General features: G+C 42.7%; 1 protein-coding gene across 3 annotated transcripts in view; it reads left to right on the top strand.

Annotated features, from left to right (window-relative positions):
- The window catches only part of RHOC (ras homolog family member C), a 30,079-nt gene extending 10,665 nt beyond the window's left edge, over positions 1-19,414 (top strand). For all 3 annotated transcript variants that reach the window (XM_053393504.1, XM_053393503.1, XM_053393505.1), the window contains exons 2-5: positions 14,515-14,672; positions 15,369-15,489; positions 17,256-17,386; positions 18,571-19,414. In XM_053393504.1, coding sequence (XP_053249479.1) covers positions 14,517-14,672; positions 15,369-15,489; positions 17,256-17,386; positions 18,571-18,744 — 582 coding nt within the window. In that variant the 5' untranslated portion in view covers positions 14,515-14,516 and the 3' untranslated portion in view covers positions 18,745-19,414. The remainder of the gene's footprint in view (positions 1-14,514; positions 14,673-15,368; positions 15,490-17,255; positions 17,387-18,570) is intronic.
- The last annotated feature ends 2,786 nt before the right edge of the window (positions 19,415-22,200 follow it).

Here is a 22,200-nt window from a genome sequence, read left to right as displayed (position 1 = left end):
AAAAGTTGATCAAAACTGTTGCCATCTTCGCCTGTTTAATAGGTGTGGTCTTCTGTGACAATGCCGGTGGGCTGAAAAGAAAAGGTGGCAGGCCAGATTATGCTTATGGGCTGGAGGTTCTCCACTGCTGGACTACCAGTGCAAAATGTATTGGTAGTAGATTATTACCCTTCTTAGAATAAACCAGCATTCCCATAGCAGCATATGAGTATATTGCACAGAGTTCTTCATCATGCTAAATGTTTAATCTTGTAAAGATTTCTTCCTCTACTATGTTAGCAATGAAATAAACTGCAGGCAAGTGCTTAATCACATTCTCTACCACCGCTTGTCAAAAAAAGGTCTTGCTTAAGGGCGTCTCCTACTCTTTGTGAACCTTGGTTGGTTTCTATTACTGACCTGATGAACTCAACAAGTAGCTACTTGCATCACTGTCATGCATTAATGCTTCAGTGGGATGAGTAATCTTGCATTAAGTGTTTAATTATTGAGTGGAAACCTTTACAAGGCCATGTTGAGAAGCTCTTGATTTATAACTGGGGAAATATGGCTGGAATATAGAATGTGATATGTGTGTGTGTATGTCAGTAAACACTACTTTGTGGGACATTTCAGAGCAGTTATTATGAAATCATGCATTTAGGTACATTCTTAGGGTCAAACTAGATGCAATGGTAATTATTTGAATACAATTAATGTGAATATTTTTTAATGTCTAAACAGTTGTGTGTTTGAGCAGCAGGGGAGGCTTCACTTCCAATGTACCGTATTTTTCGCCCTATAGGACGCACTTTCCCCCCTCCCAAATTGAAGGGGAAATGTGTGTGCGTCCTATGGGGCAAGTGCAGGCTTTCGCTGAAGCCTGGAGAGTGAGAGGGGTCGGTGCGCACTGACCCCTCTCGCTCTCCAGGCTTCAGGAAGCTATCTGCAAGCCTGGGGAGCCTGCGGGAGTTCCCGCAGGGCTCCCTAGGCTTGCGGATAGCAGCCTGCTGCCCGAAGCCCGGGGCGCGCTGAAGCAGTGCGCTTTGGGCAGATATCCGCAAGCCTGCGGAGCTCCCGCCGGGCTCCCAAGGCTTGCGGATAGCAGCCTGTTCTGGGGGCTCGGGTCGTGCCTGAGGGGGGAAATATTTTTTTCCCTTTATTCCCCCCACCAAAAAAAAACTAGGTGCACCCTATGGGCCGGTGCGCCCTATGGGGTGAAAAATACGGTAAATAAAATTGGGCTGATTTTTGTTAGGACCACAACAGGCTGAGAAGGGTTAAAATTTTCCTCTCCCTCTGCCCCCAGCTGCTATTTTATAAGTTTTCAAAGGTGCAGCATAATGTCTAGACATTTTTTGCAGCATCATTTGAAATTCTGGTGAGTGAGCAAAAACAGAATTTGGCCAGTTGTAATTTTGAATTGAGAGCTGCATAATGCATGGCATATGAATAGGTGTGGTTTGCACAGCCTGGAATTCTTGGCTTTAGCAGCTGGCAAGTAAGTGGTGGGAGACTTTGATAAGAGAGCAGATAAACTTACACACTTTGCTACTGTGCTTGTGACTCTCCAGTGTGTTGGGTGGAATTCTTGTCTTTCTAGCGTGGCTTCCTGGTCCTTCAAATGAAGGTCTCTCCTTAAAATAACTTGCTGCTGGCTACTACCACTTCGGCAGGGGCTGATGGGAGTTGTTGTGCAATATATCTAGAGAGCACTAGGTTGGCAAAGAGTGTAGTCTACACCCTTCTCAAAGCACAGGGTGTGTTGCATGCAGATGGATTGCAATGCATGTCTCTCATAACTGGGCTCTTGACCTAGGTTGCATTCAGCCAGCTTTTTTGTTTTGTTTTGCAATTGCTGACCTTTTGTAAAATACGCAAAACCTTTTTTTCCTGACCTACCTCCCCGAATATATAGTTCCAAGTAACAGGCATACTGAAAGCATTGACTGCTCTTTCCAAATTTTCCTTTCCGGTGTTGCAAGAGAATGCTTCACATTCCCAAATTCCCTTTGCCCTGTGTTTAAGATAAGGTGACAGCAGTGAAAATGGGGCCTGCACTGACAGATGAAATACAAACATAGGCTGCTTCCCTTCAATAATAATATTAAAAGGAACAAAGAGTCCCAATAGCAGGGACCATCTTGACCTTAGAATGCCAGTTCCTCTCACTTGTTTTGCTATACCTTACTTTTATTTCCCTTTCCGCAGTTTGGGTCACACCTCCAAATGTCTGGCACACAAGTTAAGAACACTGTGCTGCTTATGCGGCTAACTGTGATAGTTCAGAGTTATTGTGATAATGTTGCAGGTTTTAATTGTTTTGAAACATGAACTGGTGTATGGCGCAGAGGTTAAGAGGCTGAGGCGTAAACCAGGTTATCCTTGGTTCAGATGGTATTGAGCTCAGGGCACTGGGCATAGTCCTCCTCAGCTTTAAGCTTTAACCCTGCAACACCCCCTGTGAGACAGGAGGGAGAGAGAGAGAGAGAGAGACTGCCCAAGGTCACCCAGAGAATTACACAGCAGGTCCTAGTGTGACACCCTAACCCTTACACAAAACAGCTTTCCTAGTTGCCTCCAGTATCATGAACTCCAGGTGAGCTTAGGTATACAGTACCACTTTCTCTCAGTCTCCATCTTAAATACACGGATGGCAATACAGTGGTACCTTGGTTCTCAAACGCCTTGGTACTCAAACAACTTGGAACCCAAACATTGCAAACCCAGAAGTGTTCCGGTTTGTGAACTTTTTTTGGAAGCCGAATGTGCTCCGATTTGAGTGTTACGCTTCCGATTTGAGTGTTACGCTGAGGTCTGTCTGTTTTTGCTATTTTTTTGCATTTTGTGCGGCTTTTTTGTTTCATTTTTGTGACTGCGTGGAACCCAGTTCAGCTCCTGATTGATTGTGTGACTGAAGTACATTGCTTATTGCTTTCATTTTATGGCTCAGTGGTCTCATTAGATAGTAAAATTCATGTTAAATTGCTGTTTTAGGGGTTGTTTTTAAAAGTCTGAAACAGATTAATCCATTTTGCATTACTTTCTATGGGAAAGTGCCTTGATTTTGGAATGCTTTGGTTTTGGAAAAGACTTCTGGAATGGATTAAGTTTGAGAACCAACGTACCACTGTATTTGTTTGAAATGGCTTTAGGTGCCATTACTGAAAAAGCCCTTCCACGCATTGCTTGCTGCACCACAGAAGGTGGAGAGACGCTTTGAAGATGATATTAACAGCCAGGGTGGTTAATATTTTGCATATCTTGAGGTAATAGCTGAGTGGCAGAGCACATCCTTTGTGGGTTCATTGACTCTCCATTATCACGTAGGGCTGGGTTTTGTGAAATCCCCCAAAGTTACTGCTAGATAATTGGCAATGCTGAGCCTATACTCAGAGCTTCCTCTGTTCCCAGGTCATTTTGATGTTGTAGACCAAACCAGGCACTTTGGAATTGTGCCCAGGAATGAATTGGTAGCTGCTCTATGTCTTTAAGCACTGTAAGGATGTACTGGGCTGTTGGAGTGTGATCTTATGTGTGCTTGCTTTGCTGATATGTTTTTGGACTAGTTGAAGTTTCTGGACAGTCTTCAAAACGTTCCTTCATGTGAGTAGCATGCAAAGGGGGTCCATGTGTAAAAAGGGTGAACCCATTGTCTCTCCCAAACATGCATGCGTTAGGTGTGGATTCGTGAGCTGGGATGTCCATACCTAATGTGCTGATGTCAGAGATGGGGTTGGGAGAAGCCACATTTGGGAGCAGGGCCAGCAGTACAGTCCTGCTGTTTCTTTCTTCAGGTGGAACCCCTTGAACACATGAAGCGAGCTAATGCCATGCTTCACAGGGTTGTCTGTAACAGTTATTGAAATTTAGTATATGATGAAGTATTTTGCATGCTGTAGAGTGCTATATAAAACGCTAAGTGTTGATAATGTTATTCAGATCTACTGTTTAATGCTCCTTAAGTGTGTTGAAAACCAACATATTGTGTCTGCAGGATATAAGGCAATGACAATTTAAGATATCAGCCTTGCAGAGTATCTTTATTATCTATCTTCAGTTATATATAACTGGGAATTCCTCTTTTGTAGATAAGGCCATCTCTTTATAAACAGAACCTAGGTAACAAAATCTCTAGGGGTGGAATTGTTCAAATTTGGCTTATCTCAAGGCTGGCTGGCATTTCACAATGCGTACAAGCGTACACAGTCAATTACAGTGTTGGAATCTGAGTTGGATTGTTTCCAGTTATCAACTTTGCAGCACTGAGTGAATGTGGCTTAGGCGCTCCTATATTAATCATTCCTGCTAGCAAACCCAAATCAATGTTCCCGAGTCCACTGTGATATGGGTGCCTTCTTCCATTTTTTAATAGATTCAACACAAAGTGAATAAAATCTTTTTTTTCTCCCTGAAGCATGATTTGTTAATTGCTGTACAATTTTTCTGCCTGCCTTTGGGGTGTATAAAACCATGAATCAATCATGAATGAATATTTATTTTCTTCCTGGTCATGGACTTGTGACCCCACTTATTTTTATTTTTATTTTGCTCTGATCCTTTCCCACCGGCATGTAGCCCTTGGAGAGGTGGTTAAGAGTGAATGTGACCCTTGCCTCCCCCCCCCCTTGAAAAAGTGTTAATGGTCTCTGGAGACACCAAGGGAGCTTTTCTATAGCAATTGTTGCATGTCCTGCAACATGATTATGTTGTCACTGATAGCATGAGGACAATAGTCTTGACTAAAGAATGTGACAGTGTTCTCAAAGCTACCAGCATGAGTTTGACCAAACTGCGGGAGGCAGTGGAAGACAGGAGTGCCTGGCGTGCTCTGGTCCATGGGGTCACGAAGAGTTGGACAACGACTAAACAACAACAACAAAGATGTGATTAGGTTTGAAAACCCATCAGGAAGATGAGTCAAGATTTGCCCAGTTTTTCTTTGGTCAAGGTTCATGTAATTCCTGCACTTGCTAACCTTTTGTTCATTGATTTCTTCTTTCTCACTGTGCCATGCTCTTTTATTGGCCTCTAATTAGATGCATGGGATGTGGGTTGCACTGTGGGTTAAACCACAGAGCCTAAGGCTTGCCAATCAGAAGGTTGGCAGTTCGAATCCCCGCGACAGGGTGAGCTCCCATTGCTCGGTCCCTGCTCCTGTCAACCTAGCAGTTCAAAAGCATGTCAAAGTGCAAGTAGATAAATGGGTACCGCTCTGGTGGTAAGGTAAATGGCGTTTCCGTGCGCTGCTCTGGTTCACCAGAAGCAGCTTAGTCATGCTGGCCACATGACCCGGAAGCTGTACTCCGACTCCCTGAGCCAATAAAGCGAGATGAGCGCTGCAAACCCAGAGTCGGCCACAACTGGACCTAATGGGCAGGGGTCCCTTTACCTTTACTAATTAGATGCATATTGCACTGTAGAACCCATATGTGATTAACTACATTTCTTATAATTCCATCTTTTGGCTGTGTCTTCTATTGGAGCACTCTGTCAGCAAGACAGGTCTTTAGCTCTTCACCCAGTTTGTCTCTCCCTTCCCCTAATACCAGGTATGGGGCTAAGGATGTGAGGGAACATATAAGTTATCAGTAACAAAGACATTTGTTTTATACCAAACCACCACAGAGATATGATTGCTGAAAAAGTCAAATAAATTTACATAAAGTTCATTCGAGATGACCCTTTGTTACCCCCTTAAGCCACCTCATACTCCAGCTTGAACAGACTCATAAATTCCCAATCCTAGATTTGTGTGCTTCCCTTCTGGTTCAGTCCCATAGCTGCTCTGAAGTAGTAGTCTTATGAGTGTGCCAGTCAAAGGCTCCAGTATCTTGGCTCCAAGTATTTTTATAAATGCTAACCTAAGGTTACCAGACGTCCCCATTTCCCGGGGACAGTCCCCGGATTTACAAACCAGTCCCCATACAAAATCCATTGAAGTTGAAAAGTGTCCCCGGATTCATTGAAAAAAATCTGGTAACCTTATGCTAACCAACAAAATGTTCAGACATGGTGGTTTCCCTTAGCAACCCAAGGGTGCTTCCCACATTCCATTCATGCAAAAAATATATTTTTTTTTTTTATAATATTTTTATTGAACAATTTTTTATATAACAGAAACAAAACATACATGAACAAACATTCAACAATAATAAAACATAGAACAAGTACCATTTCATAACCCAATTTCTAAAACCTTACTTCCTCGACCTCCTCTTACTTCCCGTTTCTGTATTCCAAAATCTTACAGTTGTTCAGCGAAATCTTGCCTTATTTTATTATAAATTTATGCTAATCACCCTTATTCTCTTTGTCATAACCATTACTGATAGTAACCATTTATTTTAATCCAACATCATTCTAACTGTCTCCAATTTTATAATATTTCTTTAAATAGTCCTTGAACTTTTTCCATTCTTCTTCCGCCGCTTCTCTTCCCTGGTCTCGGATTCTGCTCGTCATCTCTGCCAAGCTCATATAGTCCATCACCTTCATCTGCCATTCTTCCAGTGTGGGTAGATCCTGTGTCTTCCAGTACTTTGCAATAAGTATTCTAGCTGCTGTTGTAGCATACATGAAAAAAGTTGTATCTGTCTTTAACACCCCCAAAATTGAGAGTGCATTTAGTTCCGCTTCAGTAGTGTCACCAAATCCTTATAAGGACCTCTTGCATCCAAGATACTTTTAGGGATGTCTTTAAAAATCTCAATATAAGAATCCTCAATCCGAAGGGTTGTTTGATAATGCAGATTCAATATTTTATCCCTCTCTTCTTTGGATCTTAGAGTTATCAAGCAGTCTCTGGGTCTATTCTTCTTCTGCCTTGTTCCCAACCTAAATGCACTCTCAATTTTGAGCTCTTCTTCTTTCAAATCTTGCTTCCAAAAGTCAGAAAACTCTTTTGTCAAATAATCCACCAAGTTGTCTCCTTCTTTTTCCGGCACAAGTCTAATCCTTAGGTTTTTCTCCTTGCGTTGCATATCCTGCATTGAAAGTGTCAGATCATACTCATCCAATTTCCTGTACACCGGTGGAAGTTTCCCTTCAACAGCAGTGGCAATTTCCTTAGCTTCTTCGGCTATCTTTCGCGTTGTAGATGAATCTTCCAATAGTTTCCCAATTGCCTCTGCATTAGAGTTCACTTTATTTCCAAGGTCAGTTATACTTTTTGTATTCAGATCAATTTTCCCAGAGATTTCTTCAATTTTCTTATTTGTTTCAGCACCTTGCTTCTTTAATTCCTCTAAAGAATCACTTATTTTTCCCAAGGCCTTTGTAAACGCATCTTCTGAAGACATTGTTTTCACTCTTGCCTTTGTTGCAGCTGCAGTTCCCGGGGCCCCTGATACAGAGGCCCTTCTTTGCATAGAAGAGTCCACTTTGTATTGTCTACCAGATCTCAAAGTTGTTTCTTGTGGATCTTCTTTCTGTTTACCATCTGCCATAACAAAGTCTTTCGTTCAAGGTCATTCCCACAGTCTTAAACTGTCAACAATAAAAAGTTCTCAGGTTTTAAATTCCACTTAGTTCCTGAAGCTGACCAAATCCTCTAGAGGGCGCAAAATCAGTTTCTGAAATTTAAATTATTCCCACACTTTCAAAAAGCAAAAGCCCTCCAAGTCCCTTACTTTGTAAAAGATCCAAATTAAAAGTGTCCTGCAAATGACTTACTATGTAGCCAAATACGATGTTTCAAGTTGAGAGTAACCAAAGTCTATATGTCAGTTACTTCTAACCTTATTTGTAGCAACCGTCCTTAGCCGGTGTCTTTCCTCCGGCAGTCCGACCCCCAGGTAGATAAGCAGCGGTAATCAGTTCAATCTCCTTTAAATTAGGCAGGAAATCCCTTTAAAGCCTTCTTCCCCCCCTCCCCTGCCTTTTGGGGGGGAGTTCTTTGCTTGGTGTTGGGTTTCTTAGCTCATAAAAGCTCCTGTCAGAAGTTACAGCTTCACTGTCTTTCGCTTTAATCTTGCTGCAGGACGGTAAGCAGACTTCCTTTTTAGTACTTATCCGTCTCGGTGCCCAAATTCATTAATTTTGACGTCCAATTTGTAATGCAAACTCAATCCTACTCACGGAAAGTTGCTCTCTTTTAGTCCAAAATCTTCGGAAGAAGTCAGCGCTCTCCGCTGATGGCGACGCGGCTTCGCTTCGCAGGCTGGGTGAAAGCGACTCTCAGCACCGCTCCACGCACCCCTCCGCTGATCTATAGCCTTTAAAAAGGCTATTTCACAACGTCGGGGGGGGGGCAAAGGTGCCCGCCGAGTCTCCGGTTCACAGGCTACGCGCCTGTGACTTTTAAGGGTCTTTGCTCCGCCGTGAGCAACAAGACCCGAACCCGCGAAGCAGATCTCTCCCGGAGCTCCGGGAGAAATCCGCCATTCAGCGCTGGCGCTAACCCGGAAGTCCATTCATGCAAAAAATAAGCAGCAAGAGACCTACAAATACAACTTGCTTCATTTGCACTGTGGATCATGAGCTAAGAAAAAAGAGGCTAGCATATCAATGCCACTATATCACTATTTGGGGGATTTGTTATTTACCTCTAGGGAGGCCTAGTTCTGTTCTGTATGTACCTTAAAGGAGGTGCCAGGAAGATAGCAGCTCATTTTAGCAGTCGTAAGTAATTAATAAAATTTATATGGCTGCCCATATCCGCATACAGTGGTACCTCGGGTCACATACGCTTCAGGTTACAGACTCCGCTAACCCAGAAATATTACCTCGGGTTAAGAACTTTGCTTCAGAATGAGAACAGAAATTGTGCTCTGGTGGCGCGGCGGCAGCAGGAGGCCCCATTAGCTAAAGTGGTGCTTCAGGTTAAGAACAGTTTCAGGTTAAGAACGGACCTCCGGAACGAATTAAGTACTTAACCCGGGGTACCACTGTATATGGTTGGGTGAGTTGGATTGTAAAAAAGTGGGGTCAAACAAAATGAAGGAATGGAAGGAGATCTTTGTAATGTTTGCATGTGCACAAGTTGAGCATGGGTGGAAGCACAAAGCTCGAGCACTTCAGCACCCCTCTTCTCCCACACCAGATCTTGAAGGAGACTGCCAGCACCCTGTTTCTAGAATACAGAATTCCTAACTGCAGGCTGTGCTTACTTAAACACACACTTCAAAGCTGCTAGATGACATCCTCTGTAGCTAAGGGGTGAGGAGAGAGACATTCCTCTTGCCTGCTTTCAATTATTGCCTAGTTATTCAGGACAGTGATTTAACAATGAGTTCCTATGGCAACATATCACCTGTATTTGCCAGAGCTGTCCAACCCCCCCACCCCAAGCCACAAAAGGTAACCTCACAGTGTCAAGATGTATTCTGTTTGGCGCTCTCCCGCTTACCCTCTAAAAGGCAAGTTAAAACATTTTTGTCATTGCATCTACATTAGGTGTTTGATATGTGTTTCACTGCTAATATATATATATATATATATATATATATATATATATATATATATGGCACACTTTTTAAAATGAATAATAATAGAATAATTAGAATAATGAATAATAGGTCAACTATTCTAAACATCTTACCCCTTCCTATATCTCTAAAATTAGAATAAAAGAATTGTAGAGTTGTAAGGAACCCCAGGGGTCATCTAGTCCAATCCCTTGTAGGAAGCACAACTAAAGAATCCCTGGCACATGGCCATCCAACCTCTGCTTTAAAACCTCCAATAAATTGGATCACTGAAGATTCAGATTCGAGTCCCAAGGGTAGTCATAGATTCTCTGCTGTAGCCATGTCCATGTCCATAATTTCCCTTCGTATGCCTGCATTACAACGGACTACTGGTTTTTATGACTTTTTAAGAAGGCTTTATGTTGTGTGCTCCAAACTGTGCTTTTATTATTTTTATTATTGCAAAGACCAGTGGTTAAGCAATAAAGTTGCTTGCATTTTTAAACCATAAAATGTAAATAACCCCCCTGAAAGGCCAGCTGAGGACGAATGAAATGAGGTTTATAAAACACTTTGCTCAATAAAAGTGTTATATGGATGACAAATGTCAGACCCATCTCTGGCATAATTTCTTGCAGTAGGCTGGATGAAAAGGAATGATATTCAATTCTCCACATTTAACTGGCAGTATCTTAAGAGCGATGATCCCATCTGCTTTATCCACTGAGTGCAGGCTGAATGTGATGAATAAAATATTTAGCTCCTGTTGGCTTTGTCTCTGAGAACAAGCTGCTTATCAATATGGATATGTTCTGACTTTTTCAAGCCTTCCCTCTTTTAGCCAACCATCACACTTGGAAGTCTCCTCCTTCCATTCAATGTTTATGGGTTCAAAGTAGTCAGGTGAAGTGTTGTGAACAGTACCTGCATCTGCTTCCCCCCATTGCACCTCAGACGACTTCGTGAGATTTGGGAGGGGAGCATTCATGTTTGTATAGTTGTCTACATGCTAATTCTCCCCACCACATGCAGAAGCATGTATGTATGTATGTTTGTTTTAAAAAAGGACACAAGAGATTGTCCTAATTTGAAGCACATCAGTTAAAGTAAAGCCTGTTATGCAAGAATTATGGCAAAATGCTGTTATTTAGAACAAACACACAAAGTTCTGGTCTTTCCTGAGAGGGTTGTTTGTTGTTGTTTTTTTGCACCCTAGAACAACTTGTGTTGAATTGATTTGACAAGGCAAAATAGCATAAAGGCAGATATTAATATTCTGCACTGTGAAAGCAACATTACAGATCTATCCAGTCATGATACAGTAGATAACATGAATCAGGGCCAAGGTATGAATAGGGTGTTGCATAATCTAGGAATATCCCTGCTTGGAGGTACTTTATTTGGGTTTATGATATATTTATGAAAATTTGTATACCACTTGATTGTAGGAAAGCCATCTTGTGGTGGAGAGTTCCATTGTCTGGTTCTGTGCTGTGTGCCTCTCTTCTCTTGTCTTGAATCTCTCACCACTGAGCTTCATTGGTTCTAGTATTATCAAGTTCTAGTATTATGAGAGGGGAGAACAAAATGTCTATTCTCTGTGTGCTTTCTCCACACGATGCTTCCTTGGCTCACCCGACAGCTATGCTCTAGTCAGTGTTTCATCACCAGGTGAAGATCTTTCTATTTTATCAGGCTCTTAAACCTTTTTGGCTTCAGTGTCGATTTTATGACTCGATATTATCACACATTTTAAAACTCTCAGAATTATGGTATTGCTGTGAGTTTTTGTTACGTTGCTTTTATCCTCTGGCTGCTGGTTTTATGTTCTTAGATTTTATGGTTATTGGTTTCGTTTTTATTTTTATATGCATTTGTTTTTCCTTTATTGGAAGCCATCCAGAAAACATTTTGTTGTTGGGGAAAATATAAATGCAGTTAGTAAACTTAGAACATGTATATAAATGTCAAGCGTTCCTCCTCTTGTCTTTAAAAAAAACAAACAAAAACAAACAAACAAGACAACTAAAAAGCCTCAGATGTAACCTTTCCCACTCCCCAGGAATTAACTCTAGCTACAGAACATCTCTTGTCCTTTTCTGATTCTATAGCACCCTTTTTGAGATAAAGGACAACCAGAATTGTACACAATATTCCAAGTGTGGTGTCACCATAGATTTGTATAAAGGCATTGCGGCTCATCCTTGGATGCCTTCCCTATAAAGAGCACTGTGTTCTTGCCCCAACTCTCTTGGGCATATTCTTCTCCCTGTTACTCTCCTATGCCTTCAGCTTGACTGAAGATGGTGTGAACATCCATTCAAGGAGTGATGGGGGTCTGTTGAACCAGGCAGTGTCTCCATTCCAAGACAAAAGTGTGATAGGTTCCTACCCAAGAAATGTTGTTTGTAAATGACACGCACAAGAAACCTGGAGACAGTCATATCCATAGCAGTGACCAGAGGAGGAGGAATGACTGCTGGGAGGAGCACAGAGAGAAGAAATACCATGCCACATCTGCATCAGCACAACTGGAAGCCTTCATCTGCCCCAGCTGCAACAAAACATGTCTCTACAGCCACAGCAGGTGCTGTAGCTCTCCAACAGTTTGACTTCACCCCTGAAGGTGCACTCTTCCACTGTATCCTGAGACAGACAGATGCCATCCAACAATTACAGTATTAGCAGTTTCATGACTGGGGAGATGGATAAATGTCTCAGATAGTTAAATACTAGATTCAGCTTTAGTTTTATTTTTTAAACAACCTAGATTTGGATGTGTTTCCCCCCCTTCGTGTGGGTTGATGCTTCTGCCTTTGTGTAGATTATTACCTCTAGACTGTATAGTCTTGAGTTGGGCAGGGTTTGTTCCAAATTGGCAAGTCTTATGACAAGGCATTCACTCCTGACATCTTCTGTGTCTGCTGGCTGAATTGAGGTATTAATTCTGAAGAATTGGGGACTCTAGAAAGGCTTAAATTCAGCCCTGTTAACACTCCATCCTCTTTTTACTGTCAGAATGCTAAACAGCATAGCTGTCTTAACCCCAGAGATTATCAAAGTTATACAGCTGATGCCCCTGAGAAGTCTGGCAGCTGAGAAAGGAGTGCAATACTGCACGTATTCTGGAGGTCTAGGTTTATGGCAAAATGTTCCAGATGCAACCTTCTTGATAGTCAGCTTGGCTGCAGGCAGAGTAGGAGGAATGCTTATTGCTCACCTGCTGAACGAATGGATGAGGACTTCATCTTGCTTTTTGAAGCTGAATCTAATTAGTTAATCTATTTATGACACAAGTCTTGATTATACTTGGTGCTTTTCCCTGTGTTGTGGGAGTTTCTGTTGGGGTATGAGTGTGTAATTTCCAGGGGAGTACACTGGCTTCTGTTGCAAGAGTGTTTAATCCAGCAGACAAATCCAGACAAATCGAGCACTATAGTTCTTTGAACTTCAAATGCCGAGCCTCTGAAACATTCATATCCCAGGTGTTTTCGTCTTTTTTAACCTGATTTTTCATTACATGGCAGGTGTTCTGCTCCATCACTGATCTCCCTTCTGTTTACAGGTGCCTAATTTAGACACCTGTGTGATTTTCTTGGTTTGTAAGGCAAGAATGCGGGCAAAACTTTGTGCAGGACTTCCAGCCTTCAGAATGACTTCTGGCTATCCTTGTGCTCGGAGCCCACACCACCTCTATCTTGGAGCATTGCTTATATATGCAGGGTGAAATGTTGCTAGAGGAGATCTGGCTGCAGCTTCCTGTGCTGTGAATGTGCTTACACACATCCCTTGGAATTCCCCATGGAATCCCTTTGTTGGCTCTGCTCCAAACAGCAAAGTTCTCCTCTCTTCTCCCCTCACTCCCCAGCACAGTCCACCAGTGCCTTTAGCATAATACCCCAAGATCCAATAGGTGCAGATTTGGGGTTGAAACTACATATTAGAGCACCCCCTCCCCAAAAAAACCTCATGAATGAGGGCAGCCTCAAAAATTTGAAGCTGGGGAAGGGAAGGGCAGTAATATATATTATTCAGAATGTTTGTCCAGAAAAGGCAGTGATACATGTTATAAGTCATAAGGATAATTGTTTTTCCTTGCTTGCACAATATTGCCGTCTAAATATTTTGAAATTTTCAGCTGGACCTTTCTCGAGTATAAATGCTTATTCATGTTGAGTGTTGTTTCTGTTGCATCACTGTGCTCTCCAGGCGCACTTTATGGTTTCTAAAATAACTTCCGCTGGATTGAAACTCACAGAAAGTCTGGTGTGCAGTGACATTTTTGTGGTTTTTGTAGCTAATCTATACATCTGTTCTGAAATGTAGCCCAGCCATGTTCTTGCAAGTGAAGTCAGTGAGACAGTCAAAGAAAAGTGTGGCTTTTTTGAATTGTGAGGTGATCAGGAAAGTACTTGTGACATTTTAAAATGAACTTCCTTATGCTGCATGGTAGCAGGAGGGATTTTCAGGCCACTCTGAAATATAAGGGTGCTATAGCGCCTGATTACTTGTTTGCTTTTTCATAATTCATTGCGATTGCAGGATTTAGTTTTTCTTGATAAAGAGTTGCCCTATATTTGGCACAGAATATTCCTTGCCTGCAAGGAGGAGTTATCAGCTATCCAGTAGCATAAGGGTGAGCAGGCTTGGGGTTTGTCCAATCTTAGAATCATAGAATCATAGAATCATAGAGTTGGAAGAGACCACAAGGGCCATCGAGTCCAATCTGCTTTGGGTTTTTATTAGAGCCTTAAGATTTACCCATTAGAGCTAAGTGCAAAAGACAAACAGTTAGAATTAAAGAATAAGGTGCCTCTGAGCGCATTCTAAGCTGAGGAATTTGCCTCCAGTATTGGAACAGAATTGAGGCCGCCAACCCATCACATGAAAGTCCACTCCTGGTTAGTAGCTTATCTTTATTTTAGCAGCCTAATTTGGGCAGAAAAAGTTGTTTTGCTGTTGCTTATCATTAAAAAATCGGGAGTCAGAAACGTTTGCCAATACCCTACAAATCACCAAGAAATTTACTAGTAGATCCCAAACTACTTTTTGTCCATCCCTGTTGTAGGATTCCAGCGTCTTTGTGATCTGTGTTTCATATCTAGCCTTCTTTCTCTTTCTGCAGGCATGGCAGCGATTCGGAAAAAGCTGGTGATTGTTGGAGATGGTGCTTGCGGGAAGACCTGCCTGCTGATTGTGTTCAGTAAGGACCAATTCCCAGAGGTCTATGTGCCAACCGTCTTCGAAAACTACATTGCTGACATTGAAGTAGATGGGAAACAGGTAACTCTCTCTGCTAACAGGAGCACCTTTGAGCGTACATATGCTTTTAACCCCAACTAAATATCACATCAGTTTCTGTTGCAGTTCATCCCTGAGTGCTGAACTTCATGCTGCTCCTTCTGACACCAGTCCCTTTAAAATGTTCTTGCCTACCTCTGTCACCTGTTGCCAAAACCCTGATTTCATCCTATTCGTCTCCACTCCTGCCTCAAGTTAGGTTTTCCCTTTGGGCCAAGCTGTGTACTGTCCATATCATAAATACTCAATAAATGTTTACAGTAACTTCAGTAGAACTGTTCTAAAGTGCTATCAATGTCATACTGTTATCTCTGAGAGTCTGCACATCTTGTAACTGACTGTCCCACGTTGGTCAGGAGGGATGTTGCTGTGAGCTGTGTTTGGACCTGGCCTCTCCTGACAGCTTCATGATCATCTGACACCATTTGGTGGCACCCTTGAGGGTAGCGTTGCAGTCCTATAAAACACATTGGATAATGGCCATAATCAATTCCTGGGCTCAGGCAGTTTAATTAGGGTAGATGTTGTGCCAGGTTGCCTTTAAAGCTGCCTGTTAACCAAGATGTACTATGGGGAGAGAAAGAAAAAAGGGTCTGTGTTCCTGTTTGCTTTGATTTCTTATCCAGAGTGGTATTGATGCTGCTGCTCACTGATATAAACTTCCTTCTGTCTCTCCAGGTGGAGCTGGCCCTTTGGGATACGGCTGGGCAGGAAGACTATGACAGGCTACGGCCCCTCTCTTATCCAGACACAGATGTTATCCTCATGTGCTTTTCCATTGATAGTCCAGACAGCTTAGGTAAGGCTATGGCACTCTAGGCTTGAGGTAAGAGGCCGTGAGGACACAGTGCATGTGATACTGCCCATTTGGTGGCTCATGGTCACACCCACAGGATACAAGGGAACTCTGTGGGCGGGTGAGTTGGGAAAGCTGAAACACCTAATTTAGCTTTCAAAGTAGAGATTCTTCCAGTCCCTGCAAGATTCAGATAAGCAATGGCTATTTTGGGAAACAAATGTCACATTCACACCAGATATTTAAAGCACACTTTAAGGAGCATAGCCTCCTGCAAAGAATCACAGGAACTGTAGTTTATTAAGGGTGCATAGAGTTGTTAGGAGGTCATTTGCAGAGCTACATTTCCCAGCACCCTTAAACTACAGTTCCCAGGATTTTCCACAACTGTTGCAGTGGTCTAAGAATGTTAAGGGAAGTGCCATAGCTCAATGTAGAGCACATTTTTTTGAGTAGGTGACTGTAAGTCTAATTTCTGGCATCTTCAGTTAAAATGGTCAGTGGCAGTAGATGGAAAAGACATTGCTGGAGAGCCAGCAGACATTGAGCAAGATCAGTGGTGGGGAACCCCTGGCCTGTCTCCCCCCCCCCCTCCATGAAAGACCTGGATTCGAGTTTGGATCTCTGTAGAACAAACAAGGAAGAACAGAGGTTATACTGGCTGATTCATGTGTTAATAATTTTGTTGAAATTGTCGCTGGTTTTATTTTATATTGTTTGAGGTACCCCACCTTGTTTGGTCATGGACAAGTTAAAAATGAGATAAGTAGGTAATAAATAAAGGCCTACTGGTCTATACATGAAAGCAGCTGCCTTGCCCTGTTATCCAGGGGCTTTTCAAATGTTTGGCTGCTTGCCATATTTTTCTCACTTGAAAAAGGGGAAACCTTATTCCAGTAACCACTGCTTTCAAATGCACAATCGAGAATCAGGAGCACTATTTCTAACTAGGAATTTATTCATAGGACTTTATGGACCGCAGTATTGTCACATTTTAACAGATAACACTTCGCCTCTAAAACTGCAGGTAGTGACACTTTTAAACAGCCTCTACACATAGATATGTGTACAGGTTTGGCAGATGATGCAGGATATAACCAGCAAGGCCCATGTTAGAGCAGTTCTGTGTTAAACAGCATCTTGTTGGCTGGAGGATGATGATAGGATCCTGCCTCTGCATTTGAGGGCAAACAGTTAACTGGGCCTTACACAACTACTAAACTGTGTTGACTCCTTGGGCATCTGCTAGCACTATAGACTTAATAATGATGACAGTATTTGTCATAGCTGGATTCTGCAGGGAAGTGTGTGCGCTGGGAGATGCTTTGAACTTTTCTGCACAGCTCCTTCTGTGTGGTGTTCTGTCTCTCTGAAACTGATCTTTGCCCACGTCTCCAGGGATTTTTTTTTTTTTTTTGCTGTGGCTCTGGGATTTGTGTGGGGAGAGCTTTCCCATATTCCCAGTCACTTTATTTCTTTCATTGGCATAGGGAGTTCAGTGTTCCCTTTCAGCTGCTACAGGGTGTGGTAGGGAGAGCAGGCTCTCAGCCATACGCTGGCCAGGGCTCTGGAAATAGGACTCTCATTGTATCCAGTCTTGCTTTTGGCAACGAACTGGATCTGGGGGTGGCCTGTTTTGAAGAGGTCTCAAACAGCTTCCTTTTTAAGTGCCATGGGATTATTATACCTGTGAATCTGTCCTTCATTGGGAGGAGGGCTTTTATTTCATGGCCTGACCTGGTTCATGAGAATGTGATCGGCCTTTCCAGAAAACATCCCAGAGAAATGGACACCTGAAGTGAAACACTTCTGCCCTAATGTGCCCATCATCCTTGTGGGGAACAAGAAGGACTTGCGGAATGATGATCACACCCGGAGGGAACTGGCAAAGATGAAACAGGTAGGAGGAGCCTGTTGTATTTTTTTTGTTTAAAAAAGCTTGTTGAGTTTTTGTAGCAAGAAATAATTCACTTGCTTTACATAATGTTGTGTAATGTTGTCATTGTGATGTTTCTGGGAAGGCTTCAAACCAGCAGCCACTGTTGCCACAGCTTGGAGAACTCTTCATACCAGAATTACTGATGGCTGCTGCTATGCAGTAAAGTGCTCTTGGGGAGAATCTATATCCCTCCTATCCTTTTCTAAACAGCAAGTCATCCAATACCCCTTAAAATGGGTGAGATAACTGAAGATTTCCGGATAAAACAAGTGCCTTTTGTGTATTCTGAAACTCTGTAACTAGGAAGCATTATTCCAAGCAGGATCACATGAGAAATCTTCAAAAGTAAATAAAAAACTTAAAAGTGTGTAAAAAAAGAATTAGATAGTTAATGCAATTAAATAGTATACATGGATCTGTGCTCTACTCCATACAATGTGTGATGCAATATGCATCTTATTTAAAATATTACACTGAAGTATTAGGTGAAACTTGTAAATGCTCTGGATTTTTCACACAACAAATTTAGGGAATCACTTTTCTTTCTGGGAGATCAGAATATTATTTAAAAACTAAAATGATTTGTCAGTACTTGAATTGTTCTACTAACTTCAAACCCCCCCCAAGTTTCCCATCTCATATTATATTGGTAATTAAGAGAACAAAATGTCTTGTGAATAATCATTTGCTCTTTAGTGGAGCACTCCTAGAAAGATGATGGGTTGCTTTTAGGAGGTTGATACAAGCGTCTCGATTCTGGAATATTATGTATGGATTTAGTTGAGTTTCTACATTGCAGGGCGTTGGGACTAGATGACCCTCAGGGTAGCTTCCAACTCTACAACTCTGATACTACCATCTTTCATTATGATTTCATGTTACCTTATTTCTTGATATTGCAGCCATATACTCTAAATCTTTGGTCCACCTGGAAGATAGTGCCCTTCTCCAATGGTGCTCTTAATCAGCTCTGACATTCCTCATAATTCTTGGGTGGATGGCCACCCATATTTCTGCGAGGAGCTGTGCTGCTTTTCTCGGCCAGGATAGGGTGTTACACCTGTACTAACTCAAGTTCTTCCTTAAATCGAGCCTTGCAGAGGTTTCATTAATTTGGATTGCGTTTTTCTCTTTGTCTTCGCAAGGAGCCAGTGAAACCAGAGGAAGGGAGAGACATGGCAAACCGGATCAATGCTTTTGGCTACCTTGAGTGCTCAGCCAAGACGAAGGACGGCGTGCGGGAAGTGTTCGAAATGGCAACTCGAGCCGCCTTGCAAGTCAGGAAGAACAAAAAGCGCAAAGGTTGCCCCCTCCTGTAAAAGGGGTGCATTGGCAGATGATGTGACTGTGCTGTCTGAAGTGTATCTTTCCCTTTCCATGCACCCCACAGATGGGGTCAAGGTGGAGAGGTGGAGCTATTAGCTCTATCTAGAATAAAAAATTTAACATGCTGGCTATGTCCTTCATCCCTCTGCACAGTAAACTTCCTGGGATACACAATATACGGTCTCTTCCTGTGTTGCATGCCCAGGCTGCCTTTTCCAGCTCTCTCAAGGGCCAGAGGTGTCTTTCTGAATCTTCCTTATAAACAATGTCCTTTTTGTATGGGGCAGGCAGTGTACTTGAACTAACTCTGTATTGTTCTTTGCTCCCATTTTATACTAATCCTACTCTTCAGTGCTTTGTATAGATTCACCAGTGCTTACCCTTGTGTCTTCCTGTTCTTACAAATTACGGAAGCTAAATTTCTGAATATTGCAATCTGAGAATGTGGAGCCTGCCTCTGGTTTACAAATGAATGCACTGGCTTCTCTCCACAAATGTGCTAAAGCAAGCGGGGTAAGTCTTGCCAAAATGGCCTCCTGTATTTGCATTAAGGAGCTGCGCTCTGTAGTGGTCAGAAATAATATTTGCTTCTCTTTGGAGCAGCAGTGCCTTGTGTTTTTGGCAATACTGTATTCTCACTTCATTAAATTAATTCAAACTTGAGCTCGACTCTTTTTGTTGTGGATGCTATATGGCTGTCCATCTGCACACTGAACTGTATGAAGCTGTGTTGATTCTGCTGAGCATCACTAGGGCAGTCAACCTGTGTTGGAAGTTTCTCAGCCGTTTCATTGTATCTGTCTTGTTACCTTCTCCCTCACAATTCCATAAAGTGTAGCAACTCAGCTCCTTATCTTTGGGCAAATCTATTAATACAAGGGTATTGGTGGGTATTGGGACGCGGGTGGTGCTGTGGGTTAAACCAGAGCCTAGGACTTGCCGACCAGAAGGTCGGCGGTTCGAATCCCGCGACGGGGTGAGCTCCCATTGCTTGGTCCCTGCTCCTGCCAACTAGCAGTTCGAAAGCACGTCAAAGTGCAAGTAGATAAATAGGTACCGCTCCGGTGGGAAGATAAACTGTGTTTCCATGCGCTGCTCTGGTTCACCATTAGCTGCTTAGTCGTGCTGGCCACATGACCCGGAAGCTGTACGCTGGCTCCCTCAGCCAGTAAAGCGAGATGAGCGCCGCAACCTGAGTCGGCCACGACTGGACCTAACGGTCAGGGGATCCTTTATCTTTATTGGTGGGTATTAGGAATCCCAAGGTCATAGAATGATGAACTGCTTCGCTTCAGAGTCCAGATAGTTGGACTATTTTATAAAAAAGTAGGTGAAAAGCTAGCAGAGCAGGGGGGAAGGTGTTCCATTTAAGCTCTTTTCCCAGTGCTGGGATAGGAGCAGTGTTAGAAACTGAGATATGAAAGCTCGGAGCTAAATGGCACCTTAAACAGAGGTTATAGGCGCAACAACAGAATGTCTAGGCGTGCTTTTATAGTAACAAGAACACAAAGCTGAAAGTGAATGAACTGCAGCTAAAATATTATGTTCATTTTTCACATGGTCTAGTCCTCCCCCTTCCCACCCCCCTAATATTCTTAAGAGGGTCTCTTCTCCAGTCTTTCATAAGAGTAGTGGGGAGGCAGAAAAAGGTCCTCCTTTCCTTCCATTCTGCAGTTTTAATCTGAAATCTTTGAGCCCAGAGCTCAGAAACTGCTCACACTAATGAAATTCCCTGTCGCAAAATGCGCCTAGAATAATGGGAGTTTCAAACACTGGATAGGAGATTGCCCTGGACTCCCATGTGTACCACCTGCCATTGGGGAAAAAGGGAGGCTAGTAACTTACTACACTTTCTAAACATGTAAAGACTTTTTAAAAATTAAGAGTGATCAGTCCTGCGATCTGACACAATGGGGCAGCCTATTCTGATAGTGGTGGGCTGACAACTCTCTTATTACCTCACTACAACTGCTTTGTTTCTCATGTAGACTGACCTTGTGCATTCCTTTCAGAATGAGCGATTCTGTGGTTCACAGGTAAGAAGGGAGGAGCAAGGAGCAAATAGCAATAAGAATGAAGCATTGGTGGGAACATGGAAATGGTCCCCCCCCCCCCTCAATGCAGAAGGTGAGAAAGTTGGCAGGGTTATCCTACTTTAACGGCTTTGTCCCCCTGGCCTTCTAACTCCTACTGCTAAATAAAACAGTGGCCAGATTCTTTTTGCAGATAGAAAAAGCAGGCTCTGGGAAGAAGATGTGGGAGAAACGATTGATTTTATACACGTCAATCGGAACTCAAGTGCATTTTATACCTCTTGTCATGGGACAGGAACCCCCTTCATTAGCAACCCTCAAATACTATTGAGCATGTAACTGTAGATGGTGCCATCTGGTGGATGAATTTTGTGTTGCTTGAGAACAGCAATGGCATTCTCTTATTATTTTTTTAATCCCAATCAGAGAGAGAATTCATATAGAAGGCACTAGACTTTATATTTTTAAAATACAATTTTCCTAACTAATTGAAAACAACTCATGGGTTCTCTTGCCGTAACACAATAGGCTTCCAAAATCCATTGCTGTGGAACAAGCAATGCATTACTGCCTTTTAAAATGCCTTGCCTATGTTTACAGAAGATAAACCAAGTTATCTGCCTCTATGGGCATTAATGCAACAATATGTAATTTTAAAAGTAGAAAACAATCTATTGTAACTCTTCCTTGCTTTGCACACTGCTGTACTCCAAAGTGCTACAGATCACTCGTGTTTAATTTAATAGACTTGAAACTTGCCAAACATAGCTTCCCATAAACCATTTTTTTTTAGCTTGCAACATTCCTAGCAAGAGTCAGTACAGCAATGGTGGTCTCAGCATCAGAGTCCCAACATCCACTCAGCCACAAAGCTCCCCTTTAGGCCAGTTGCTATCTCTCAGTCTAACTTGTTGCACAGGTTTGCTGGGAGGATAAAATGGAGATAGAGCACCATGTGCCTTGCCTTGAGCTCCCTGAAGGAATGAGCTGGGTTGTCTATAAAGGTAAAGGACCCCTGGACGGTTAAGTTCAGTCAAAGGTGACTATGGGTTTGTGGCGCTCATCTCACTTTCAGGCCGAGGGAGCCGGCGTTTGTCCACAGCTTTCTGGGTCATATGGCCAGCATGACTAAACCACTTCTGGTGCAACAGGACACCATGATGGAAACCAGAGCGCATGGAAACACCGTTTACCTTCCTGCCACAGCGGTACTTGTTTTTTTATTTGCACTGGTGTGCTTTCGAACTGCTAGGTTGGCAGGAGCTGGGACAGAGCAACGGGAGCTCACTCCATTGCGGGCATTCGAACAACCGACCTTCTGATCAGCAAGCCCAAGAGGCTCAGTGGTTTAGACCACAGTGAAACTAAGGCTGCAGCCCTAAACCTTTATCTCAGAGTAAGCCCCACTGAATTCAG

Source organism: Podarcis raffonei, chromosome 6 (genome assembly GCF_027172205.1).
Source record: "Podarcis raffonei isolate rPodRaf1 chromosome 6, rPodRaf1.pri, whole genome shotgun sequence".
Classification (NCBI taxonomy): domain Eukaryota; kingdom Metazoa; phylum Chordata; class Lepidosauria; order Squamata; family Lacertidae; genus Podarcis; species Podarcis raffonei.
This window is presented reverse-complemented; position numbering and strand designations above follow the sequence as displayed.